The sequence below is a fragment of the Xiphophorus couchianus genome, chromosome 6, assembly GCF_001444195.1.
Source record: "Xiphophorus couchianus chromosome 6, X_couchianus-1.0, whole genome shotgun sequence".
NCBI lineage: Eukaryota > Metazoa > Chordata > Actinopteri > Cyprinodontiformes > Poeciliidae > Xiphophorus > Xiphophorus couchianus.
The window spans coordinates 10,060,848-10,088,056 of record NC_040233.1 but is presented as its reverse complement, the minus strand read 5'-3'; the positions used below and the strand labels follow the sequence as shown (position 1 = coordinate 10,088,056).

The following is a 27,209-nucleotide window of genomic DNA, read 5'->3' as shown; positions in this document are numbered from 1 at the left end:
TGCCTGCAGCTGGATATTTGTACATAACCTTACTGCACCTGTACGCAGCAGCAATACCTTCTCCATTTATGAGCAGTGCTTTGTGATTCAAAAAAATGCCTTTAATGTAGAGACAGGTTATAAAACAATGATTTATTGAACTGGATACGACAATAACAACGATAAAGCTATTCTTAAATATTCAAGAAGATGAACAATACATGTGGCCTATCAGAGGGTGCTGAAGAAGAATACTGAAAACATAAAAGAGAAAGATGTAAACATAACTAATAAAATGTGAATAATCAACATACAATTGTAACCTCTTCTTTAATGCAAAGGTTGCTGATTGTTGACCGTGGAAAACATTTTGAAGAAACAGAAGTAGTAAAAAACAGCGAGTTGGTTTTGGACGTACCCCTACCCTGCAGGTAGATCACACAACAGCTGCAGCTCTGGACAAGCCGTGCCAGCCAACCATCCGTAATGGTTTCGGTCTTATCCCTTCCGCTCAAAGGCCAACATTTTCTGCGTTTAGCACATACACTTTAGGATCTCAAACTTTCTCAACAAGTGCCAGGAAGGCGAAAAATATTTATCACAGGTTTGGTTTCTCTTCCCCTGCCCCCACCAATACCAATTGGATATTTTTGGGCAGTTCATCAATATCAACTGCACTTCCTCCATTCGCTGTTTTTTACTCAGATCTTTACACACCCAAATTTAAAAAGGAAGCAATGATCTGAGCTGCTAGAGGATTTTTCTCTCTAGAGCTGTAGGCGGCCGGTTTGATGTTTTTTCTGGAAGAACCAGCCTCAGCTTCCTCCTCGGTGAGGAGCCTCCATCTTCTGACAGGTACTCCTGCTGCAAGAGAGCCGCCCCTCCAGCAGCTGGGGAGGATTCATCTGGTATGGACAGACTAGGAGCTGATTGATCCATTACAGACATACTGTCTGCCTTTAGACGTTCTTCTGATCCGCCTACCTGAGGTCCTTCAGTTTGAGCCACACCCTCAGGTGGCATATTGACAGACATTTTCTCCACTCTAGTTTCTGAGGTATCCCCCAAAGTCTCGTCTTTATCCTGTTCAGGGAGGTCGTCTTTAGTAGAGGGGGCTTGTGACTCAGTGGTCGATTGAATCGGTCCCTTTCCGGTCTGAATGTCTTGACTGTGAGTTAGATCAAGCTTTGGTGCTGCTACAAATGCAGAACTGTCAACCTGCATCTGGCTGTAACCCAATGCAACTGGATCATTAGCTGGGTTTGCTAAACTCAGGACAGAACCATCAGATGTTGAGGTAAGAAATGGAGCTGGGGGGTTTCCACCTGCTTGTAAAGGATTGACTTGTATCGTCTTGGCTAGAAGAGGAGGATTTGAGGACCTGGTCGATACTGCAGGTAGTCTAGCGAAGCTTTCTGTGGCACCACCTGGAGCTATGTTAAGCCCACTGAGTGTTACACCAGGAGCAATGGGATTAACAAGACCATGGGTGAGCAGTGGATTGGATCCTGAGGACATGGTGTTGAGCAAAGCCTTCCCTGCTTGAAGAGACAGGGTGCTTCCAGTTAGCAGTGAGCCAGGTGAGTTTAGCAAGGAAAGGTTGGTAGAACGAGTCCTGTCAGCTGGACTGAAGGAGAAGGGATGCTGGAAAGCCAGCTGAGCCCCACCCAATGCCAGTCCAGCACTCTGGTACTGGAGAGTCTGAAGGTCTTGTGCAGAGACAGTGTCACCGTCAGGCGGCTGGGAGATGTTTGGGTTCTTTTTCTGGTCACCTTCTGCACTTTTATCTCTTTTAGATGTGCTGCTTTTTTGCTCTCCTTCGTCTGCCTTCTCTGTTTTGGAGGACTTTCTCTTCTTCTCTCTGCTACTCTTAGCTCTCTTACCAGATTTCTCTTCTCCTTCCTCCTCTTCGCCTTTTCCATGCCGTCTCTTCTCTTTACTCCTCTTGGAGCTTGTGTTCTTGGTGTGGCCATGCTCATTTTTCTTTCTCGGATGGACTTTGCTTTTTCTTAAGGGGTTTAAGTTCAATTTGACCTTCATCAAACGGCTGGACTGGACTTTGTGTCTCCTGTCGCTGCTTTTCTCGTTGCCTCTGGAAGTTGCCTCCTCCTGCTCCTCCTCCTCCAGACTTTCCTCGCCTCGATTAGTTCTTGAACGTGTCAGATCAAACTTTACATTTTTTGTCTCTCTTTTTAGCTCTGTGTTCATCTTTCTAAACAGCTCCCTCCTTACCTTGCCATTGAAATCATAGATGTCCATTTGGTTGGAGTGAGGCATCCTGTGTGTCATATTCTCCTCAGGTCTGAAGGTCCTGTGGCAATTCCTGCAGTGTGAAGTCTCATAACGTCTGCTCTTCGATTCCTCATCAGTCCTGGGGTTGCCCATGTCACCGTCAGCCTTGTAGGGTGGAAGATTGTCTGACGTTTCTCTCAGCAGATGAAAAGATGAGTCGGCGATGTGTGGAGGAACTTTGTTAGAGACATTCCAGCTGTAGTTTTGTTGTCTCCTTCTCTCCTCTTCCACCATCATCCTTAATTTCCTTCTCTCCTGGACATCTCCAGCCTCAGGTCCTCCGTTTAACCACTTACCCTTTCTCATTTGGTCCGGCATCTTCCCATTAGTGTTGCAATGAGGGCAATGGACATTGCTACCATTTTCTTCAGCTCTGGACTTAAACGTATCTCTGTGGTGATCCATCCTTTCATTCAGCGTCATGGACTCTTTGCTCCATTGTTGACTGCTGTTGGCTTGCAAGACAAAATCCCTCATCCTCTCCCGATCTCCGAGTTGATCTACATGGTTAGCAGTTGTTCTGCCTTTGTTCAGTTCCTCCTTTGGTCTTTGGCTTCCTTTCTTCTTCTTCTTCTTCCGTTGAGAGACGTGGTAACAAATCAAGACTGCAAGCAGGGTCAAAGCGACTCCTCCTGCAGAGAAACACAACAGGAAACAATAAATGTTTACAACCACAATTTCGGGGGGATTCAGATTTGTTAGAGCATGTGATGTTTTACTGTGTATGACACTGACAACTATGTCTTGGATTATTTTACACCACAGCTCTCAATTCTTTACAGCAAGGACTGCTTTAGTAGAGACTACACTTTCCAAGAACCAGGCCAGCTATTTTTTAAACAAGAGAGAATTGATCATTGAACAACACGAAGAAGGTCCTCGGTTTTTCTGTGGGGAGTTTGCATGTTTACCCCAGGAATGGGTTGGTTTTGTCTGTCTGGATTCTCTACCTTCCTTTCACAGTTCAAAATCGTTTACCTGTCCGGTATGTATTGATGATATTTTTTAAATCTCTGCCTGGCTGTATAGTTTGGAAGCCGGGAAAAAGAGACGTTGAAGTTGGGGATATGACTCTTGCCCATAATAAAGAAGAGATGGTTTGAACTGCCTCCTTCTCTCTCTGCTCTTTGGTTAAAAAAAAAGAAGTTAGAAAAAAAACCCTGGCAGATTAACAGCATCCAAAACCAGAGGGAATAATTGTCCAAAATTTGAACACCACGAGTGGCACAATTCTAGAAATCTAGAAGCTGCTGCAGTTTGTACCAGTACCACTTTTCTGAGAGATTTCAAACCTGTTTGAGTACCACAAAAAAGTCAGCCTAAGTACCAGCAGTCAAGAGTTGCACCACAGTATGAGAACCAACAAGGGAACCAGCTTTCCTTCCCTGCACCGATAAATATTCTGACCTAGGAAGCAGATGACTGCAGCTATGGCCAGGTCTCGAGCGTACTGCCGAGGCGCCACGCTGCCTCTCGCCTCTATCTGCACTGTGATGTTCTGATTGGACGGCACGCAGTTGGCTTCAGTCAGCTCCAGCACCGTGGTCACAGCCGGGTTGTCCGCACTCACACACATCATCCGACGGCCATTATACAGCGCCTGTAGGACAGGTGGAAGTACAGATGCTAGTTTTCAAGAAACCTGTGGCCTGAGATCTTTATTGTTACAGGTAATGAGTTTACATGATGACATGGCGCATGCGCACCTTGTCCGGCTCCTGAATGAAGCTCGTCAGGACGGCAGCCAGCTCCAGCAGCTCGCACGTGCAGTTCCATGAATTGAGGTCCAAGTTCAGGTTCGACAGCCACACAAGATAGGAGAAAGCCTCTGGAGGAACTGAACTCAGACGGTTTCTGGAGAGATCCAGGCTCCTCAAGCTAACCAGACCTCGGAAGCTGAAAGCACAACATGTCGGACATATAACAGTACAGACCAAAAGTTTGGACACACCTTTTAATTCAATGAGTTTCCTTTATTTTCATGACTATTGACATTGTAGATTCACACTGAAGGCATCAAAACTATGAATAACACATGTGGAAATATGCACTAAACAAAACAGTGTAAAACAACTGAAAATACCCCTTATATTCTAGTTTCTTCAAAGCAGCAACCTTTTGCTGTGATTACTGCTTTGCACACACTCTGCATTTTCTTGATGAGCTTCAAGAGGTCGTCACCTGAAATGGTTTTCACTTCATAGGTGTGCCCTGTCAGGTTAATAAGTGGAATTCTTTGCCTTATAAATAGTCATGAAAATAAAGAAAACCCATTGAATTAGAAAGGTGTGTCCAAACGTTTGGTCTGTACTGTAAGATGATATAACTTGGGTGAACTTTAATATAATAAAAATCGCGTTACCTGTTTCTGTCCAGAAAATCTATCAAATTATCCGAAAGATCCAGAGTCTCCAGACTCCTGAAGTCGTTCAGAGGAAAGGATCCAGGGTTCAGTCTGGTGACCAGGTTTCCCTCCAGCTTCAGGCTGAGCAGAGCCTTTGTGCCTGTAAACCAACCAGCCTGGATCTGCACACCAGCAAGAGGAGCACATTACTGCTTTGACGATTTAGTTCTGCAATGTGTCATGAAAGCCAACGAGAAGACGGGGCCTTCGCTTTCAGTCGCCATGAAATAAAATATTTGATTTGCGCCGTGAAGACACGCACCATGTCGATGTGATTGTGGCCCAGGGCAAGAACTTCCAGCTGGCTGAGATTGATCAGCGCTCCACCCTGCAGAGCCTGGCTGGTCAGGAGGTTGTGGTCCAACAGCAAAGTGTGGAGGAAAGGCAGGTTTCTGAAGGCGTCCTCACTAAGCTCTGAGATGTGGTTGCTACTCAGACCTGCAGATGTGAAGGTTTACGCATCCTGTATTACTGATGTACACAAATGTAATGCGTAGCTCTACAAAAGTATTTGAATCACATTTTGTCATGCTACAAGCAAAAGCTTGAATGAGTTGCATAAGTATTGAATGTCACAGATCAACACAAAGTAGAGAAAATAGTCGTTTCTATACTTCTTTGTAATATAAATCAAATTCAGTCGGTCTTGATGAGCACTTGTGAACATATAGAGTTTTGAGTTTTTGCACAGATTCTCAGTTAGAGTAAGATCTGGATTTGAACTGAATCACTCTAATATAAGAATAGATTTTGGTTGTATGCTTAGTGCCACCTTCCTGCTGGACAAGAGAACATCTTCCATGTTTCAAGTCTTCTGTCTCTTCTCTTCTCCCCAAAGCATGATGCTGCCAGCTCTGTGAGTCAGCATGGGAAATGGTGCGCAGTTTAAAGTCCTAACTTATGTTTTGCTAGTGGGACTTCTTATCACTATTATCAACATATTTCTATCTGTATTTTTGTCCCAGTAAAACATCAACAACAACAACAAAAAGTCTCCACATTTTTCTGATGCTTATTCATGAAATAATCTCAAATCAGGTATGATTTCTCCCTTCACTTCACAATTATGCATAACCTGGCTTCTGTCTCTCGTGTAAAATCCCCCCACGTTGAAGTTTGTGATTGCAGGGAGACAAAATGTAAAAGAAACATGCTCAAAGAGTGTGAATGTTTCTGCAAGCTAGGGTCTGTGCATCCAACCCATCCACGTTTTGTACCGACCTATAACTGTGATGTTCCTGAGGTCAGACAGCGAGGCCGGCTGGACCACAGAGATGGAGCCCTCAGTTAGCAGCAGAGCCTGGGTCGAATTGGCAGCATCTGCTCAACGACACACACACACACAGCGGTAGCAGCCACACACTCCTCTAAAACAGCAGGACACTTGCGAAAGAAATGGTGTGAATTGTACCAATGATGTCAGCAAGCCTTTGACAGATGACTGCATCCTCAGAGCAGACCGCACAAGAAACGGGACACGCTGGAACACGCTGGGCTTCGACGACTGGCAGCAGGAACATCAGCAAAACACCTGGACACAAATTCAGAAATCTGTTTTCTTTTCAGCAGAACTTCATGACATTTTGCTGGGAATGCAGTCACTGGGCCAACTGAGAGTTCTCACAGGTCATGGTGTGCTACAGGAGATGCGACATGATGATAAGGCAGCATCTCTTCCACGTGGCTGTCATCCGATGCGGCTTCGTTATTGTGACCATCGTGTTTAATCTGAAAATACATTGTGAAAACGCTAAAAAGACGTCTTTGCACAACTAAGAGTGCAGAATATCTTGAAAACAAACCCGATGATGAAAGCTGATTTAAACCAACAAAGTATTTGCTTAAACTATGGAAGATGATGTAGTTGAGGCTTTTATTTGTGAAATAAAAGTGTGAAAATACAGACATTCTGTGTTTTCAGACATCATGGACTCTCTCTGTGTGTGTTATACTGCAGTTGTGCATGCATTTCTAAGATTTGAATATTCAAATCAAGCATTTAAACATTCAAGCAGGAGGGTATAGTCTGAGAAGCTTTCTGTTTTATTGCTAGGCAGACAAACATGATGCTGAGTGATGGTTGACAGCCAAACACTGGGGCAGAGTGAGGCCTATCGGGTTTCTGCTGAAGCACCTTTGCTATCGGGCTGTATTTCCTCGAGCCGTCTGTTATGAAACAAGTTTGTGTTACGTCGCAGTACAGACTCTTACCAGAATCGGCCATCAGAACAACCACAGAAAGAAAAAGTGGCTTCTTTTATCGCAGAGCAACGTCTTTGCATCTTCGCACCACAGGAAATGTATTTGATCCTCCGATAAAAACCTGAACAGCTTTACTGGCTCAGAGTCAGTCAGAGGTTAACAAATTCACCGTTGGCATGGATTTCATAGTGAATGGATGAAACAGATTATTTAAGTGGATTTAATTTTTTTTAAAAGTGTTAAATCTTTTAAAAAGTTTTTGAATTTTAAATTAACAAGAATTTTCTCTCATCCACACATTTTTAAAATCATACATTCAGTCTCAAATATGGACATAAACCCATTTAATATTAAATATTACTGAGCAAGTTAAAAATCATGGCATCATCTTTGACTAAACTATGATTGGTCTTCATTTAGATTGGTTGGTTTTTGGCCAAAATTTTACTTTTAAGCAAAATTCATACATTTTGAACCAAAAGGAAAAACTAGCAACCACTAAGGATCAAATTGATCGTAAACTGAGAACGTGACCATAAAAAGTGAGGTCACTAAGTTTTACTTCAACATAGACTGAGATGGTGAGTAAGAAAAATACACGCTTTAAAACTCAGTATATGGATATTTCCAGGTGAAATGCTTTCTGAATTTAATGCTTTAAGGCCAACGGAAACAAAGATGGAGTAATTTCACCAAAATTAGGAATAAGAACATCATGATGTCCAGCTGTCAAACACGGTGGTGGTTTTAGCTTTGACGCCTGTAGTACAGGTGTTTGGCACAAATGATTAGAATAATAAAGATGACATTTTACCAAATCCTCAAACTTCACATGAGATTAAACATGCAGATGATTACAACTTGGACACAGTTGGATGTTCCAAATCAGAATCACAAAAGAAGCTTGTGAATGGTTAAAAACGTGTCGTTTCTCCATGGATACGTTTATTTTCATTTTGCTCGAAGCACGCCGCTCATGACGGCAGCATGTGGGAGTTGCTCTGCTACGTCAATTCTAATTTGTTCTTTTTGTAGACTTATGTTCTTAATTTTATTTTTATTTTCTTCTTGGATGAGGCATTGCATGTTTGAATCATTATTTCCTCTGGTTTTTAATGCAGTGCAACTGGAAAAACTTTTTACTATTACCTTTTTTCCCCCCTTTCAGACAGTTGTTATGATGCATAACAGTGTAGGAACAGTGCGCTGCTTTTACAACTTGGGAGCAGCTGACTACCATCTCGAAGCTCAAATATTACCTGAGGCACCAGAGGAGTAAACAAGGAGGCGTCATGGACCGAAGAGCAGAGAGAGAAAGAGAAAATTCAAACCATGTCTTCCGTCAAGCGCAATGCTTAAGGGACACATCCCAGACTCCAACATCTCTTCGCCCGGCTTTCTGACCGTACAGCCGAACAGAGACTTAAAGAGGAACAGCCAAAGCAAACGACGCGGATCAGCAGTGCTTGCCTGCAACAGATAGTGTCAACAAGGACATGTAACTGTGAAATATTATCTCTGCTGCCTCGATTTTGTGCTGTTATGAGAGAAAGACAGCAACAGTCTGCAGTCAGAAGCCTATTTAGCGTTGACGCGACACTGACTGCTACCTGGCGTCACTTCCTGTCCAGAGCGTCACCGTCCTTAACAACTTATTTGAAGGAGCTTGGATGATATGAGTCAATACATTTAATTTCCCTTTTAAGATAAATAAAGTGTTTTTGAATTGAACTAAGCTGAATTGAAGTGAATTAGAATTAGATAACCGAGGTGTTAAAGTAACGCATCGTAACCTTCCAGTCAAATTCCCTCCATGTTGGGCTGTTAGTTAATTTGTGTCCAGATCTAAATGTTTCTTCCCACTCTTCATTTGTTATTATTATATTAGCCTCCAGTTCCCACTTCTCCTTCATTTCCTTATTATTAACACTGGATTCATATTGCAGGCTTTTGTATAGTTTTGAGATCATGCCTTTTGTTGATTCACCTTTTGCTATCGATAATAAAAAATTTTCAGTCTTGGTCATACCTGTTGAGATTTTTTGCCATTCACTATGATTCTGGAGATAATGTCTAAGTTGCAAGTATCTGTAAAAATCTGTTTTTTGTAGATTACCCTTTGGATTTGTTCAAAAGATTTCATTATTGATCCATTAAAAAGCTGTGCTATAAATACCAGTCCCCATTTTGTCCATCTCTCAAACCCTGTATCCATAGTAGCTGGGGTAAAATCTGGAATCTTCGCTATTTTTACAATTTTTGATATAGAGTCAGGAAAATTAAATTTATTTTTTATTCTTGACCAAATGTTAATCGTTTCCTTAATCCAGCAATTTTGAATTTTGAGATTTGAACCCTCCTTGTTGTAAAGGGCAGTGACTCTAGGGACAGATTTGGGCAGGCTCTTTGCTCCATATATACCCATATTGTCTCTTGATCCTTTGCTAACCATAGAGCTATGGCTCTCAGTTGAGCAGCTAAATAATAATCCTTTAAATCAGGTAAACCTAACCCTCCATTACTCTTTGAGGACTGAAGTATTTTAAATTTGATTCTTGCCTTTTTATTTTGCCATACTTCTTTCTTTTTTTTTAATCTGGTAGATTAGAGAAAAATTTCAAATGTGTTTATCCAGATTCCTGGAAAAAGAGTCATTATAGGAACATGCAAAATTAAGTTAGAAAATACTTAAAGTTCTACCTTAGTTTACTGGGGGGAAAAAAGAACAAGAAAATGGCCCCATCACACTATTGTGGTCATCTGCTGCCCATTTATGTTAAGGAAGCGTAAACAAGCAATTAGAGGATTAAACTGAAACGCGGACTGGGCCCACATCTGCTTGTCAGCACCTCAGCTGCACATGTAGAGGAAATACCAAAGAAACTCAGAAAGCTGTTTACGAGCTCTATAATTTTCTAATATGGTGGGTGGGGGAAGGAAACTGTTGTTAATTACCGTATGTCTAATTGGTAAAATAGGACTAAAATATAGTTACGTGCATCAGATGGGAGTCATAAAAAACACTCTGTAATGCATAGCTCTGACCATGATGTGCACATGCAGGATTATTTTTTAAGGAGCTGTGAAAAGGATAAATACCACATGTTGAGGGGACAAGTTTTAGATTTAGCTGGGAATGTGCAAAAACTGACAGGACGATGCCTGGTCTGAAAGTTTGGCGCCAAAAGGAGGCTTTCAGCATGATGCTGATCCAGCGCAAGCTGCCAAAACATGACAGTTTCGAAAAGGGAAACAGAGAAAATGATACATCAGACGATTATGTTGCTTAACGCTAATCCAACCAAAGAGAAAAAAAAACATCTTTGAGGCCCGTCTCCTTTACTAGAAAGCAGCTGGAAAAGGAAAAGGTCATAAAAAAAAATCCCAGAATTTTTCGTGACACATTTTATTTATGAAAAGAACATTAGAACTTTTTTTTTTAATCTAAGTTTGAATATTTTGTTGTGAGGTTTTGTAGGCTGACTTTTTATGAGGTCCTTACTTTTGGTTCAAGCTGCAGAGTTGTACAGTTCTTGTTTTCACATCTTTGTTTCAATTTTTATATTTGTGTTTTATCATTATCATCTTTTTTTTGTCCTCTGCACACCACCCCATTTTTTTCTTTTTCTTTTTTTTAAAGTTAAGCCCCAATTTCTACAGACCCCTTTCAGCTCCAGGTTGTAGAGTAATCTTTTATTTGACTAATGTGTTTCTTCTGACTGGAAGCAACCCTCTATCACAGTTTTTGAGCCAGAGTCCGAACCTGAATCTGCTAGAATCTGTGGAAAGAGTTAAAGATTAGGGTGATGTCAAGAAGGCCTTTCAACCTCAAATAACTAGAGCGCATCATCAAAGTTTAAAACATTAAAATACCAGTGAAAACGTCCAAAATGCAAAATGCTGGTCAGCAATTACAAGAAGGGTTTGCTTGCTGTAGTGGCACTAAAGATTTTCCCATTGGTTATTGAGAAAGGAGTAATTATTTCCATATTGTTTTATCTTATCTTTATCTTTTCTTTTCTATCAGAAACAAACTTCTTAGTTTGAATGAAAGTAATCTTTAGAAATGTGCCAAGGGTATGAATAATTTGGGGTTTAATTGTATGCAAATATCTGGTTCGAGTTTTATTTGTGGGCATCTACAGTCGGTTTTGGCTGAGCTCGGCGGCTGTTCTGCAGCTTTGCCACTTTTTTTTTTGTCATTTCCTGTAATGCAGACCTTTCTATAAGTTTTTCAGTCTTGTGGGTTTTTGGGGGATCTAAAAATCGACTTCCTGTCTTCATGTTGCCTGAATGCACTTCAAAAGCTCACCGGAGGCAAAGTTGTCTGTTTTTTTTTTGTCTTCTTTCCTTTTTCAGCAAATCTCAAACAGGAAGTGAATTCACATTTGAAATCAGAGTGAAAAATTACCGGTCTTTGGTAGCTTGGATGACATATTTCAGCCAAAAAGTATTTTATTTCTTATCTTTCATCAAATAAAAACAAATTATATTTAGCTGATTAGTTATTTTTCACTTTACTAAAAGTATTAAGATTTCCAACAATTAGACAAGTGCTAGAACCTGCTCAGTTAATAATCTTTACGTCAACAAGTACTCAAGTATCGTAAACTGCAACGTTCTTAAAATCGCGCTCTGATGGAAGCTGCTGAAAACTGCAGTTTGATTAGAAGCAAATGCAACGTTCAGGTTTTGCTCACTTTCTGAAAGCCTGAAAATAGTTTTTGTTGATTAGGTTTACTCTAGCTACAAGCTGTCAGATTTAAAGAGGCTCCAACATGATCTCAGTGACATCGACAATATAGCCAAAAAACATGAAACATTTCAGTTTTTTTTAACTAAATAGAGCACTAGACCTAAAAATACAAGCGGTTTCTGCTCATAAATACGATATGTAAATATAAGAAATAGTTTCTTTGTGCATGTGAGCCATCTTCTCCATTACCAAAGCCAATAAAGATCAGTGTTCAGGTTATTTTTGCAGGTCGTCATTTAAGAAGATACAAAGTCCTTACCTTTTTAATTAAAGCCCAAAAATTCCCTCCCTGCTGATGAACGCTCGGCATGCCGCGTCCCCATCCTGCTCCGTGAGTGCGACACACACGCAGGTCTGACAGCTGCATTAAAACTCAAATTTCCTTCATCCACCGGTTGCCACGGAGACCTCAACATGTTCGGTGTGTTGATCTTGGGTTACCTTGTCACCTTCTGAGCATGCTCAGTAGAGCTTCATGTCACCTGAGAAACACAGGTGTCCTGTCTGAGTCAGAGTCTTGAGCGTTGCACCAAATGCTGACTTGTTTTGAGCGTCAGTCGTGTGTGACAGGTTCAGAACAAATCTGCAGAAAGCCTGTTTGTTTTATTAGTCTAATTTATTATTAATTCACTATTTACAGCGTATACGACTGCTTCCAACAGAGATAAAATAACTTGTATGATCAAAGCATCAATCAAATGTAATTTAAGTTAAAAGTGTCTTGTTGTAAGTGTTCAAACCTCTTGATTTGTTCTACGTTTTGGCAGGTTGCAATCACAAAGTGATTCAATAAAGTAGAATATGAATTTTGTTTAGGCTTTTTTTGTCACATTAAAATAACTTTTTTTTTAAATAACCATTAAGCCAGTATTAAACCCACATTTCCGTTTTAAAACGGTGTTGTTTTTTATTAGTCCGATGTAGTTTTATTGTCAGTAGTTGCGTGCGGATATAATCCTAATTAACTAAATAAAATCCAACACATTACATAGTCAGGACAATTTTCCCAGATGCCCCGGGACTCTCGATGATGTCATGGTGAGCCTGGGCAGCCTTCTCCAGCGGGTACTGGGGGCCGACGACCGGCCGCAGCCAGCCGCCCTCCATCCCCGCAAACAGCAGCGCTGCACACTCCCTCTTCTCCTCCTGACGGCAGACAGAGGAATCATTACTGATCTGAGTACACAGTGTTGCTAAGAGAAGTGCAGCTTGTTAGATGGTGGGTGGGAGCTTTTAGTTAGGACGTTGTTGTGTACCGGTGTGGAGGAGAAAAGGGTCACTCCTATGATGCTGCTCTCTTTGGCCATGGTGTCTCTGGGGTTGATCTCTATAGAGCCTCTTGAACCGACAACCTCCAGGAGAGAGAAAGAGCAGAACCAACTCTCACTCTCACACACAAAGTAAAGTTGGCCATATTTAGAGCAATCAGAGAATGATTTTTAACACCGACGAAGAAGACTGACGTCGTACGGACCGTGACTCGTCCTCCGTACGCCAGCAGCTGGAGGTCTTTGCCGAGGTTGACGTTGGAAAGCATCTCCACTATCACATCCACGCCTCGACCGTCTGTGGCCTCCTGGAGCAAACAAAACACCCAATCCAATGTTTCTGTAACACTTATAGTGCAGTAAAGAAAAAAAAATGTTTTTGACTCTTCAAACACGATTATTATTATTATTTTTTTCGCCACACTTAGGTGTTTCAGATCATCAAACTAATTTTTATATCTGGCAAAAGCAACCTGAGCAAATAAAGGTTTTCCAGTTATCATTTAATTTATTAAGAGAAAAAAGATACAAACCAACTTGGCTATATATGAAAATATTGTTTTTCTTTTCATTAAATTATGAATTAACTTTGATTAATCGCTTGTTTGAGTCACTTTATTGGCCCACTTACTGCCTGACCTGTAAAAATGACAATATCACTTAACAAGAAGTAAATGACAATTGATAAATAAAAAAATCTAAGAACATTAAGGACCATTACCCACAAATGCAAACCATGGAAGAGTGGAGAACCCTCCCAGCAGTGTCTGACCAAAATTAATCGAGGACCCATCGCCAACTCCTCCAGGTCACAAATATGTTTCCGTTTATTTAATAAATTTCACAGTAAAACTATTTGTGATACAATTAAGTGTATGAAAAGTGCTCTATGAATAAAGTTTGAATGATTGACAATCAGAGATCACGATTCAACAATCAAAAGCACACTGGGGGGGGAAGGCATTAAATGAGCGAGTACCGAGGCCAGAACCACAGATGACCAAAACGAAATGTTGCATTTTGACGATCCAAGACTCTGCGGAAGATTTAGATTTAGATGCTGCGGCATAACCTTCAGCAGGATGTTCATACTGAAAAACCCTCCAGTCTGCCTCAATGAAACCGATTCTGCAAGGAGCAGTGCCTAAGGCCATGCTTTTCTGAACCTACAACGTTTAATGATCTGAAAAATCGAAGTGAGGACAAAACAAGCAAAACCAGAAGAAACCGGGAAATAGTTCCCGTTGGCGTTCCTTCATGTCGGTACCATGATTCTGTCTGTGTATCCCTCCTCTCGATGATTAAAAGCACAGTGCGCCCCGTTGCCGAGGGCCAACTTCATCCCTTCTGGTGTCCCCGCCGTCCCCAGCACCCTGAGGCCCAGAGCGCGGGACAGCTGGCACGCTGCCACACCCACCTGTTGGATGCATTAGAAACATTTTTATAGCGTCACATTACAACCTGCATGGCAACAGTAAAAATAGAAACACAAATGCGTTCATTTCCGTGCTCATGCTTCGTGATATGCTGACCCAAAGTTAAAAGTAGCAACAAATGGCTAAAGTCAGCAGGTTATAGGCACAAAAGCTAAAGATAAAAAACTACAATTCTGCTTTGCTTCTTTTTAATTGATCACAAAGGTAAAAATAAATAAATAAAAATCATGAAGACTTTTTCTTTTTCTTGAAAACTTGGAAGGAAATACAGCTGGCTAATATAAGGACAAGTAATATTTATTCCACTTCTCAAACAAACAAACAAACAAAAAAACCTACAGTGTGGCCCGGGTCCATTTGGGCTGACTTTGTGCGACCCCTGACCACAACTCAAAAAGGATTCATGCAGCACAGGCAACTGATCTTTTCAACTTTTATATTTTGTGGTAATATTTCCTGACAATTAAAAATTTGACAATGGAAACTGTTACATGGTACAAACCAAATTATTAATCTATTAATAGTCATACCTTTTTGCTTCGTTTTTCACCGCACTGCATGAGCAACTTTTGCAACATGATGAGATGTGATGCATCTTAGTTCAGATTCTGAGTTGTCTTTCTGTCTGTTTTAGGCATTCTTGGACTTTCTTGTCCTCTGTCACAGAACCAAACAGCCCTCACTGACAGCCACAGCTCGCAGTTACATTCACACAGAAAACCTGGAGCTGCTCTCACCCCTCCACTGGCTCCATGGATGAGGACCGTCTCTCCAGCTTTGGCGTGAGCTCTGCAGTACACAACAAAACACCGAAAACTAAAGCTAACCTGCAAAATGTTCCCAAGGTTGGATGAAACTACAAAATGTGATTTCATTTTTTTATGCAACTCTTAATACTGAATTAACTTCTATGATAATAGTTTTTATTGGCATGGCTAACTAATTTGAACATTTTTTTTATTTTTTTTGGTTGTTGTAGTAAATCAAATTAGGAACAGGATGTATGTGTGATTGACTTGTAGTTTATCGGTTGTGTATTGGCGCTATTATATAATTAAACTGAATTCAAAAGATGTAGATGTTGAAGGTTTCTGCAGGTGGAGGTTTCAGAATAATGCTGTAACGATACTTTCCACCAGAGGGCAGTGTTACTCCATGTGCAGAAACCGCTGTACCGGTTTGTTTGCCAAACTCTCAGTTTTTCTGGCTTCTTTTTCAGATGCCTGCAGCCCGAAATCTCGCTTTCTTTCTTATTTTAAAAGTTATGATCTGAATTTTTCTTTTTTGCAACATTATGTACAGAACAAATGGTTCTGCAAAAACAGTTCCACAGAACATAGTCAAATGTGCCCAAAGAGACATTAGAGTTTAGAGAAGATGTGAAAACATGCCAACGAACTCTTTCGTCATCTGTCAGCAGTGACTTAGAAAGCTGAAGAATTACAAGTGAAAATTTTTATTTTCATTTCTTTGTGTCTGTGGCAGAATACATGGATTATTAAAGTTTTTAACATTCTTTTATAATCCATGTTTCGCAGTTTTCTGGAGGGTCTTTCCAGGTTTTTCCCCCCAGTATGATGGTTTATAATTGTAACATGTGCAGACCTTTGGTTTAAACTCTGAGTAATTCCTCTCTTGTGAAGGTCTTACTTGTGAACCAGGGCTCTGTAGGCAGTGAAGTAAGGAATGCCTATGGCTGCTCCCTGTGTGAAGTCTAGTGCATCAGGCAGCTTGTGGACACAGTCGTCCGCTGCTACAGCATACTCCGCGTAACCTCCGGACTGAGCAGCGGTGGTGAAGACGCGATCCCCTGCCTGGAAAACACAAACAATTGCTTGATGTGTGGACCGTCTCTGGGGCCGATTTGGTAAAGGTCTAAGAGATGACCGCTGTCAGTGAAGAAACTGTGAAGATATTTTTAAGGGTGGAAAATTATCTATTAATGGGTAGAGTGTTAACTTTTGTTTTTCCATCTAGAAAACAAATCATTGACACGTTTAGTGTAAAACAAGGCTGACGTTGTTGTACATATTTTTTCCAGAGAAAATATAAGAAAGGGTAAAGATTTCTAATAAAGAACAGACTATGTAGTGGGATATCCTACATTTTCCATGACTTTAATTGTGTGTGCTGTGAGGAGTGTGTGTTTCACTGTGACCTTTACTGCAGTGACTCCCTCTCCGACAGCATCCACCACTCCGGCTACATCTGAGCCTGGTGTGTACGGCAGAGTGGGCTTCCGGGCGTAAGATCCGGATCGGATATACGTTTCCACGGGGTTCACTCCACAGGCACGGACACGGATCAGTACCTGCATCACAAAGATCCTAAATAAGTTGTAATTAATACAAGTTGGGTTTTTTTCCCCTGCCCAAATCTATTATACACATTTTTCTTTAATGACTACAATAAAGTCTAAATGTATTTAAAATGATTTGTATTCAACCAAGAAGTTTTCTTCTGATAGAAAATGAGACAGGCATCTATCAAAAGAAAAAGCAACTGCTAATTGATTGTGAAAACAAACGTGTTTATCTAATTACAATTGATTTGAACAAATGACAAAAATGATTTACACTTCCCCTAATAATCAAGGGAAAAATCTTTATTGGCATTACATCAGTCAAACCCTCCTTATAATTACTGACCAGCTTTTAGCATCTTTCCACTGATGATTTATGCTTTGGGGTGAGATCTGAACATCTGATAGAGGAGGGTCTTCTTGCCATGACCCTAATCTTTAGCTCCTTCACAAATTCAGATTTATAGTAAAAGACTGTAAACTTTAATCTGCCAGGTATGAATGAATATGGACTTAATTGTATGGCTTTACAAAGATTAGGATAATAAATTATGATTTGGACAAAGTCACGATGGGAAATTTGTTATATTATCTAAACTATTGCCAAGAAAATCTAAATAAGCATTGCGAAATGTAGTATGATAGCTGGCCTGATTTTAAAATATTGGCATCGTCCCACTTTTCTTCGGAATACAAACAAGTGGATGATGACAATTTTGTTTTTGTTTTGCACTTTGACCCCCATCCTCCAAGAGACGTAAATCCAGTTACATTTATCAATAATTAACCATAGCAGGAAAGACAAACTGCTGAAAGGATGTTTCGACTGACTTTAATTTTACAACAACAAACATATCGGTGAGGTTTGACCTGCGTTTGCACAAAACAAAGAGCCATGTCAGACATCATAATGTTTGAAACCTCTTTGCAGCTCCTCCGCGGTTGTTATGGTTATGGCCAGACTTCCGGCCACCTGTCCGCCAGTGAACTGCGCCTTCAGAGCGGGATGCCTCACCTGTCTGTGTCCCGGCTGAGGGACCGGGACGTCGGAGCAGAGCCTGAGGACAGACGGAGCTCCAAACTCACTGACTCTGATGGCTCTCATCATCCTGCTGCCTGACATGTCAGCTCGATCTGCAAACAGGACCAGGTGGCAGAGAAAAAACAAACTGTGTTCAGTTCCCTCTTCTTCGACAAATGTTTCGGATTTGACACGTCAGCGCCCTCATCCGTACGCTTAAATAACTGACTTCAATGCTTTTTTTTTGTTGTTTTTGCTGTACCGTAGGAATTTCGCTTTTTTATTTTCTGCCATTTAAAAAAATATATACCTCTCAAAACTAAGTACATTAAATACTACCTACTGGTATCAAGATTTTCCCTATATTTTATTTTATGTTCTAACAATGTTTTTTTTTTCTAATATAGAAAAAGAATGATTTTCATCCTACTTTGTCACAATTCCAGTTGTTCTAAAATACTTTCCTGACTGTAGATATGAAGATGCTTAGGCTAGTACTCACTTATGGTAAATTCCTGAAAAAGGAATATCAACTCTCAGTTTTCCTACTTGGGTGGCATGTTTTCTTTTCTTTTCCGTTTTCGACAGTGGCCAGGTGTCATATTACATGTGTATACCTATGGAATTGCTTATAAAAGTGTCAAACCTCTTGAATCAAGTAAAAATAAAAAATAAAGTATTTAACCGTTTGAATGAATAAATAAATAAATAAAATGATAGGCTTTTGTTGAGGTGCTAAAATACAATTGTTTCTCCTTTGAGGCTTTTCCCACATTAGTGTGTGCAAACATAGTTTGCACACACTAATAAACTAATCAATAAATAAAATACTCCCTCATCTAATCAATAAATTACACGAAAGTGTTCTATTTTCTTTCTTTGATCACTTTTACTTCCATCTTTGTGTTTGCTGTAGTAATTATGTATACGGTTTTATCATTCTGAAGTCTTTTTTTTTTCGTTTAAAGAGTGAAACTTTTAGTCTAATCCGTGCTTCCATCGAATATCTCGTCGATTGAATAGTTCAGTCTTACGTCATGACGTTACTTCCGTTTACGTAGCCTGATTCTTACATGAATGGAACTACTTTCAAGTACCGACTGGGAGTCAGATAAACCCAACCACACGAGTAGAGACCTGGTGAAACCCGCCGAGAAAGAGACGAGTGAAACGCGGAACTAGGGGCAGGAGAGAAAAGTGACGGCGGCAGCGTGCAGTTGCGTCACGTTAAGCCTCCAGCGTTTATTAATGTGATATTACAATGTCCGCAAACGGGTTTCCCCATGTAAGAGGAGCCATTTGTAGCCTGCTTTAAACAGACAGACACTCCGACGGGACTTCGTTGATTCCCATAGTTTGAGATAGGTGACTGTATGGCTTGACTCGTCCCTGGGTTTGTCAGAAATGGCAGCAAAATGCAGGTTTTTGCTTCAGAGGGTCCTTACAGGAGCCAGAGCTCGTGCTGCGTGGTATCACCAAGCGTCAGGTAGACAGGTAGATCTACACCTGGTGCGTAGATCAGCAGTCAGACAGCTGAGCAGCTCCAACAGACTCCACAGGCCTCCCTCTGCCACCACAGGTACTTCTTAACTCATGGATATAATGGAATAATGACAGTGTTGGCGTACTATGGTATTGGTTGACTGTGTTAATTTACGGTAATTCCTGAAAGCTGTTTACTGTCGTGTCGCCAGGTCCCAGCAGCCTGTCGTTCAGGACTCACACTTGTGGAGAGCTGAGGTCACATCATGTAGGAGAGAAGGTCACGCTGTGTGGCTGGGTCCAATATCTCAGGTTCTATTCTCTATTAGCTCTTCATTACTTGAGATGCAGTGTACTTTTGACTTTTTTTTCTTACTGTTTAACCTTTTCAGCCTTAACATTAGTTCATTTTTTTTGCGATCTTTATATGATACTCCAGAACAAAGCGGTGCATTATTGTGAAGTGAAAGTATAAAGAAAGCTCTAAATTTTTCTTTGGAAATAAAAGAAATTAAAAAGGGGCACACATTTTTGTTCATTTTTCAAAGTCATTGGTGGTAAAATTTCATCAGTCAATGATTGTTATCATTGTTACTGATCACAATCAGTAATTTAACAAAAATAAAAATCAAATTGATTTGTTTTTCTGTTTTAGATTCTGATGTGTTCCTTGCTTTTTTTGGTTGCTTTTATTTCCACTTCATGTTTACCTGAACAGAGTAAAAAATGATCAGAAATAGACCAAATATTTGAATATGTCAACAAATTTTATCTAAACTAAAATTAGAAGCCGTTATTAAACTTCTCAAGTGACAATAAATAATGTTCTTCTATTCTAACACAATTATTTTGGACAATTTCACTGATCAGGTGTTTGAAATAAATGTAATAATTTCTCTCTGCTTACCACAGACAAGACCTGTTTATCATCCTGCGAGATTTCAGCGGTTTGACTCAAGTTCTAATCCCCCAGAAAGACGTAAGAAATTGAATCCAGCTGTAAAAAGTTGCTGATGTCACTGAAAAAATAAATAATACAGAAAATGTATGAATTAATTGAAAAATTATTAGAAGCCCCACCCTAAACGTAATTTTTTTTTTTCCCATTTTAGTCTGCCATCAGCATGAAAGCAGCGCTGTGTGATCTCTCTGTGGAGTCAGTCGTCAAGGTTACAGGAACAGTCAGAAGAAGGCCAGACGGGCAGGAGAACAAGGTTTGAGCGTGTTATCAGGTTATATTGTTTGTTAAATTCATTTTTTTGTAATATTTTTTATAGTGAAATTGAGTATTCTTTTAAAAAATACTGTTTTTGAATAAAAAAGTACTTTATATCACTTTTTATTTAATGTATTTTTTTGCTGAGAGTTGATTGGGAGGAAGAGAATATTTAAGTCCTCTAGTGATATCACCTTTGGCTGTCATCAGTCACTGCTGTTTTACCGTGATTTCCAGATAAACATTAAAAAACAGATCGATTAAATGTATCAAATGGCTGCAGGAGTGTTTGCACTAAGAGTGATTTTAACAAAATCTGCGTCATAAACACAAATCCCTAAGCAGAAAACGTTTAGGAAATCAGCGCTCATTAGCAGCACAGTTAGATGATGAAATGTTGTTTTTTTAAGATATATCCTGCAAACCTGCATCAAAGCAGCCATTTTTCTCTGGATGGGTCTGACTTCTCATCTCGTTGCGTTTACGCCAGGCGATGCCAACAGGAGACGTAGAGGTGCTGGCGGAAAATGCGGAAGTCTTCAACACGTGCCGGAAGCTGCCTTTTGAGATAAAGGACTTTGTCAAAGTAAGCGTCTCGTTCAGCTAATGAGTAAGCTTTTATTAGAGTGACTTTTCAAAATGTGTCGTGTCTGTCGGGTGGTGCAGAAGTCTGAGTCGTTGCGGATGCAGTATCGCTACCTGGATCTGAGGTCGTCGCAGATGCAGAAGAATCTCAGACTGAGATCTCAGCTGGTGATGAAGATGAGGGAGTATCTCTGTAATGTGCACGGTACGGACAGTGAAGTTCACTTGTTTCTGTTTAGTTATTCTCTTTCAAATTTGACCTCAATTCTGTGTAGTTTTATTGTTCTCTTCCTCTCCTTCATGTAGGCTTTGTGGATGTTGAAACACCTACTTTATTCAAAAGAACACCCGGGGTAAGAAGGTCCTCACCTCTCTTAATCATAGAAGAACAACTTCTAAAAAATCCTGTGTCATTTGTATATCATTGCAGCACCTCACAAAGATATTCAGGCCCCTTCAATGTTCACATTTTGATAGTGTAACATAAATCTTCAGTGGATTCTTTTGGGTGGTTTTATCTGAACATAAAATTGATTACAATCGGGGCCCTAAAGGAAAATAACTTGAGTGCGGTCAGATTGGATGGAGGGTTGTGAACAGCAATTTTTAAGTCTCTATCCCTGTTGAAGGAAATCCTCTTCACCCCGACGCCTCCACCATCTTATTTCAGCTCTGGGGGTTCAGTTTTAGTTGTCGGCTACAAGTTTCATTTTGGAACTTGCAATTGGAGGTATGAGAGTAGAGAGAGGTTAATCCAAATGGACACTATGCTTTTTGTATGTTTCTTTGTATGTATTATCGTATCATTTTCCTACTGATTCACTATTAGTGAATTGCAATACTTTGTGTTGGAGTAGCTCAGAAAATCCCTCAAAATACACTGACTTTTGGGCGTGCCATGGTGGCGTAGGGGTTAGCTAGACCCATATTTGGAGGCCTTGAGTCCTCGACGCGGCCGCCGCGGGTTCAACTCCCGGACCCGACGACATTTGCCGCATGTCTTCCCCCTTTCCTTCCCTGTTTCCTGTCAGCCTACTGTCATATAAGGGACACTAGAGCCCACAAAAAGACCCCCTGGAGGGGTAAAAAATAAATAAATAATAAAAAAAAAAATACACTGACATTTTTGTTGCCATAACCTGGCGAAATGTTATAAAAGTTCGACTGGAATGCATATTTTTCTTTAAAACAAATCATTTCGAAAAGCTTGAAATGTTGTTGTGGCAAAAGTACGTGTCACTTTTTGAAACTAATATCTAAACGTGTCTGATGCGTTACTGAGAATCTCGTGTTTTTGTTTCAGGGCGCCAAAGAGTTCGTCGTCCCCTCCAGGGAGCCGGGCCTGTTTTACTCTCTGCCTCAGAGTCCGCAGCAGTTTAAGCAGCTGCTGATGGTGGCTGGAGTGGACCGGTGAGTGACCAGCTCACTGCACCTTTAATGTGGAAGAAAACCTCCCCGCTGGTTCCCACACATTCAATCAGATACATTGAACTTTTTATTTGCAGCGGTGCAACATTTAGCAGAACTTTAACCAAAATCACAGATGAAAGGAGAATTGAATATTGTTGTTCCCCGACTTTGACGTCTGTTCCCACGCTTTCAGTTGATGCCTGTTCTAACTCAGCTGATGGGATAAAGGAAATAATTAGTAATCAAGCTTAAGTCATCAATCAAAAACAGGAGGTTTGAGTTAATGCTTTTGCTGCTTTAAAATAATTGTAATTACTTGTAAAAAAAAAAATCTGTTTGCAAAGGCATCACATCAACATGAAGAAGGTTTTGTAATGATTTACAGGAAAATGTTTAGCTTGATTTAAATCGCATTAACATGTAGCTTATTGTACATTTAAATAAGCAGTCAATGCTTCGCTAGATAAGAGAAAATTTCTCACTGAAAGTTGGCCAACAATAGGAAATTATCGAGTTACTTTATTTTATGAACAGCTTTGTTATTTTTTTGCGCATTTATAATTTAGCCGCAGTTTGCTTTACTTCAGATACCTTTTGTATTTGTTAAATCTCATAAAAATACAGAATGGGGAAGATGGGTAAAGTTAAAATCCCACCGTGCTTGAATTGCTTCCTAATTCATAAATACAAAATACCGACTCTTTGTCTGGTGTCATCAGGTACTTCCAGGTGGCTCGATGTTACAGGGACGAAGGCTCCAAACCAGACCGGCAGCCAGAGTTCACTCAGGTGAGATGCAGCAGTTTGATGCTCGGCCTTTTCTGTGAAGGTGTCAAATGTTTGCTTGTTGTAACGTCTCACACAAATGTATTGTTTTCCTTTCACTTCTACAAGTTACTCTACATTATTGAGTTAGTGTGTCACATACAATCCTAGGACAATAAACCCAAAGATCTGCTGTTTGAATGTGACAAAACGTGAAATATTTCAGTATTTTGCAAGGAGCTGTAGCTGACAAGAGCTGCTAACCTATCAGATCTTCTCGCTGACCGCTCCAGGTGGACATAGAGATGTCTTTTGTGGACCAGGCCGGCATTTTATCGCTGGTGGAGGGTTTGCTGCAGTATTCCTGGCCAGCAGAGAAAGGTTCTCTAAAGGTCCCTTTCCAGACGATGACGTATGATGAAGCGATGAGAGACTACGGTGTGGACAAACCGGACACTAGATTTGGCATGAAGGTGGGTGAGTGCTTGTGGCTTAGATGAACCGAACCTTAACGTGGATTACCAATAAATTGCATATTTACAGAATTTCGGATTTATCATGAATCTGGGGCGCAGGTGACTTAATCAAGCCTAAATTGTGTTTAACCAGATGAAAGATTGAGGTAATTAAGAAAGTGTTTATATTATTCTCATGTATTTTTTTCTGTCTTCTTTCTTTCCCAGCTGACAGACATCAGCGACGTTTTCTCCTCCACTCAGATTGAATTCCTCAGATCAGCTCTCAGCCAATCAGAAGGCTCGGTTCAGGCCATACGTGTCCCCAGTGGAGCTGTATGAATATTTATATTATTTATACTATTAAAATGCTCTTCTGTGCTACACAGTTCAGGATTTAGTTCAATAAAGAAAAACTTACAGAGAATGTATTTAATTCAAATAAGACATGCTTTATTATAATACCAATGTTTGTGTGCTGATATGTCATTTGTGCCGTTTTTGCTTTTATTTGTGGTTGTTCTGTGTCTGCTGAAAGAAACTTTTCACTGGGAAAGATTTAGAGGAACTGAAGCAAGCAGCCAAGAGTCAATTTGGACAGGTAGGCTCATATCTCCTTTTGTTTTTATCAAATAAAGCTTTTTAATGATTAGATTTCAATTGTTACTAAATCCTAGATAGTCTTTGAGACCCCAAAACATTTTCCAAATCTGCATTTCCTATTCAAATCATTAACAAGACAAACACCAGAAGCTACCCCCCCCATCAACGACTCCCTCATCTAAAGTCAATCATTGCAATAAAAAATCCACAAAGGATTATTAAGCCTCTTTTTTTTCTAAATATTTTTTTTTCCTGTAAAGGAGCTGAGTCTGGTGTTGGTCAGAGAAGACGGCACGTTAAAGTCTCCCCTGAAGAAGCTGATGCCCGTCTCCGTCACAGAGGACCTGCTGAGGAAGACTGTAGCCGGACCAGGAGACCTGCTGCTACTGGCGGCCGGCTCTCTCCACGCTGTGGTAAGGTCCTGGCTCTAAGACAAACTGAACAACTAAAAATGCTCTTTTAAACTTCTCTTCGCCCTGCTGTCAGCGCCCCATGCTCGGCAGCCTTCGCCTTAAGGCAGCGCAGCTCCTAGAAGCTCATGGCCTTTCGGTTCTTGACCCGGATGCTTTCAACTTCCTGTGGGTCGTGGACTTCCCTCTTTTCTTACCAAAAGAAGACAAACCCAAGGAGTTGGAGTCCGCTCATCATCCTTTCACTGCTCCGCAACCGGAGGATAGCGAGTTGCTCTTCACAGAGCCACACAAGGTGTTCATATGACTTTTTTTAATAGTTGCCCTTGTGGAAAATAATATATTGCACAGGCCATACTCAGTGTGGTGTTTTGGTGTTTCGTAGGTGCGAGGGCAGCATTATGACCTGGTACTGAACGGCAGTGAGATTGGAGGAGGTTCCATTCGGATCCATAAAGCCTCAGAGCAGCTCCATGTCTTAAAGAACATCCTTAAGGTTAGCTTTCCTTACTTAATAAAGAGAGAAATTAATATCGGCTCATATATGTTATAATTACTTTTTAATTTTTCCTTTGACAGGAGGATCCCGGTCTCCTTTCCCATCTGCTGGAGGCTCTAGACTCTGGAGCGCCACCTCATGGAGGCATCGCTCTTGGTAACTCTGCTCATGCCTGGAGATTAACATTAGAGCCACCAGAGGGCGCCATTTGACCCCAAGTCAGAAGAATCTTGGCTATCATAAACATTGGATTGCGTCAACTGATTTAATATACTAAAAGCAGGACAAAGAGTTGAGCAGCATAAAACAATGAAATCAGTAATAAGAAATTATGGGAAAAGCTGAATTTTACATTACAATTAGACACTTTAGCCCTTGTGATCTAGATATTAATCAAAAAATGTTCAGCATTCATTAGAATGACTCTAAAAGACAGAAAAAATCGTTTCTTTTTCTTGTCGAAAATGTTATACCAGAGTAATTATATGTCTTAGTTGGTCATAACATAACCTAAACATAACATCTCTGTATTCAAATGTTCAACATAGCAATTCCCAAAGGTTAGTAAATCATTTGGTCATGTAACTTTATCATTTGTGCCTCTCTGGTAAAAATGATCATCTTTAGCAGTTTATATGGTCATAACTGTTATGTTATGAATATTCCACTATGTAAGAGATGTTAAAGGGAGTAATTTTAGGGAAATTCATTTAATATGAAGTCAGGAGGACTCAATGTAAAATAAATTACACAGAGTCAAAGAATGTTTGCGAAGTCCAAATTCAGGTATTTTTATTAAATCGGGAGATAAATTCAAGCATAGAACAGTTGCCAAGGTTTTTGTTTTTTAATGAAACAGTTTAAATTCAGGAACGTTTTGTTTGCCAAAGCATTTTTTTTGTATATTTTTACAGGCAAAGTTTTGTCTTTTTTAGCTGCAGCTGGCTTGCTGACTCCTTTATCATGCCCCCATAGGTTTGGATCGCTTGGTCTCTATTTTGGTCAGAGCTTCCAGCATTCGTGATGTCATTGCCTTCCCTAAGTCATTCCGGGGTCATGACCTCATGAGCCACGCGCCTGATTCCGTGTCAGAGGAGGAGCTGAAGCCGTACCACATTTCTGTCAGATGGCCAACCGATGGAGGACGAGAAGGGAAGTGAGATGTTGATAAAGACAAATCAACATCTGAGGAGATGTTTTCCTAAATTTCTGATCTGCACATCAGAAATAAAAGCATTGATGAGGACACAGAGAGAGACGTATAGACTGAACAATGTCCATTTGGTCCGCAGGGACATTAAAGACAAGAGAATTTAAGAGAGAAATGATGCGACGGCTGTATCCGAACACTCAGGGATGAAAAAATATCATGCCATAAGGACAGAGTGTAAAGCTAAACCTGAACTATGATGGAACAACTCAACTCGTATCAAAACTTATTAGGTGTTTCTCACTGTTACTGAGTCTGTTTTGTTTCATAAAATGAAATTTATCGACAAAGTTACTGTTTCAGGATCTTTCCTTTAAGACTCTGTGTCTTGTCTGTGTCAGTTTGAGTGATCTGTTTGCCACCTTGTCGATAAGAGTAAAGCTCTTGTGGTAAGAAAGTCTTAAAATAGAAAATAGCATTCAAAAGGCCTAATTGGGACAGTGAAAGTGTTTGTTTTTTAAAGTACAAGAGACTCTTGGGATCAAAGAGTTAAAGATACATGAGTAATTCCAGTCCAAAAAGACTTAAGAGTAAAGTTCCTAATGACTTATACTCTCATTAACATGATTACCTTACAGTGTGAGTAGTCTGTTACTCTGCTCTGAAACAATATAAGCTTACTTGCATATAATCACAACCTGACTTTATAAAAAAAAAAAGAGAGAATTGCAGTGTAGAGATATACAGGGCGTATAAGAGTATAACTTTGGATGTTTATGCTTTTATTGCTTTTACAAACCAATCATGATCAACTTTTTTTTTTGACAAAATAAATTTCCAAAAAGACTTTAACACCAAATCTGAAACTGATTATTTTTTTCTCCAAATAATGAAAAATCCTTTTCATAACATTTTTCTCTAATTTGCTTGGTGTGCAATTATGCTGTAATGGTAGCCAAGAATACTGATTGTAA

At 40.2% G+C, this 27,209-nt stretch overlaps 3 protein-coding genes across 4 annotated transcripts; 1 reads left to right on the top strand and 2 right to left on the bottom strand.

Annotated features, from left to right (window-relative positions):
- Positions 1 to 113: 113 nt before the first annotated feature.
- Positions 114 to 12,359, bottom strand: lrrc53 (leucine rich repeat containing 53). 2 transcript variants are annotated; one of them, XM_028021677.1, is made up of 9 exons: positions 11,893 to 12,359; positions 6,300 to 6,403; positions 6,087 to 6,206; positions 5,897 to 5,995; positions 4,938 to 5,113; positions 4,634 to 4,797; positions 3,978 to 4,167; positions 3,679 to 3,871; positions 114 to 2,903 (listed from the first exon to the last, which is right to left on the bottom strand). In XM_028021677.1, exons 2-9 carry the CDS (start codon positions 6,304 to 6,306, stop codon positions 730 to 732), a joined length of 3,123 nt encoding a protein of 1,040 aa, XP_027877478.1. In that variant the 5' UTR covers positions 6,307 to 6,403; positions 11,893 to 12,359; the 3' UTR covers positions 114 to 729. The 2 variants fall into 2 exon arrangements, with proteins under 2 accessions (XP_027877478.1, XP_027877477.1); XM_028021676.1 differs by having other exon boundaries at positions 6,300 to 12,359.
- Positions 12,360 to 12,520: 161 nt separating this feature from the next.
- Positions 12,521 to 17,841, bottom strand: cryz (crystallin, zeta (quinone reductase)). Its single transcript, XM_028021678.1, has 8 exons — positions 17,655 to 17,841; positions 16,496 to 16,648; positions 15,988 to 16,151; positions 15,075 to 15,126; positions 14,169 to 14,318; positions 13,108 to 13,209; positions 12,890 to 12,985; positions 12,521 to 12,779 (listed from the first exon to the last, which is right to left on the bottom strand). Exons 1-8 carry the CDS (start codon positions 17,760 to 17,762, stop codon positions 12,618 to 12,620), a joined length of 987 nt encoding a protein of 328 aa, XP_027877479.1. The 5' UTR covers positions 17,763 to 17,841; the 3' UTR covers positions 12,521 to 12,617.
- An 869-nt stretch (positions 17,842 to 18,710) lies between these two features.
- On the top strand, positions 18,711 to 26,586 carry dars2 (aspartyl-tRNA synthetase 2, mitochondrial). Its single transcript, XM_028021713.1, has 17 exons — positions 18,711 to 19,239; positions 19,355 to 19,454; positions 20,055 to 20,121; positions 20,255 to 20,356; positions 20,849 to 20,944; positions 21,025 to 21,148; positions 21,250 to 21,296; positions 22,247 to 22,353; positions 23,073 to 23,142; positions 23,412 to 23,591; positions 23,802 to 23,909; positions 24,112 to 24,174; positions 24,437 to 24,589; positions 24,663 to 24,881; positions 24,972 to 25,082; positions 25,166 to 25,241; positions 26,061 to 26,586. The coding sequence occupies exons 1-17, from the start codon at positions 19,065 to 19,067 to the stop codon at positions 26,243 to 26,245; spliced, it is 1,983 nt and encodes a 660-aa protein (XP_027877514.1). The 5' UTR covers positions 18,711 to 19,064; the 3' UTR covers positions 26,246 to 26,586.
- The last annotated feature ends 623 nt before the right edge of the window (positions 26,587 to 27,209 follow it).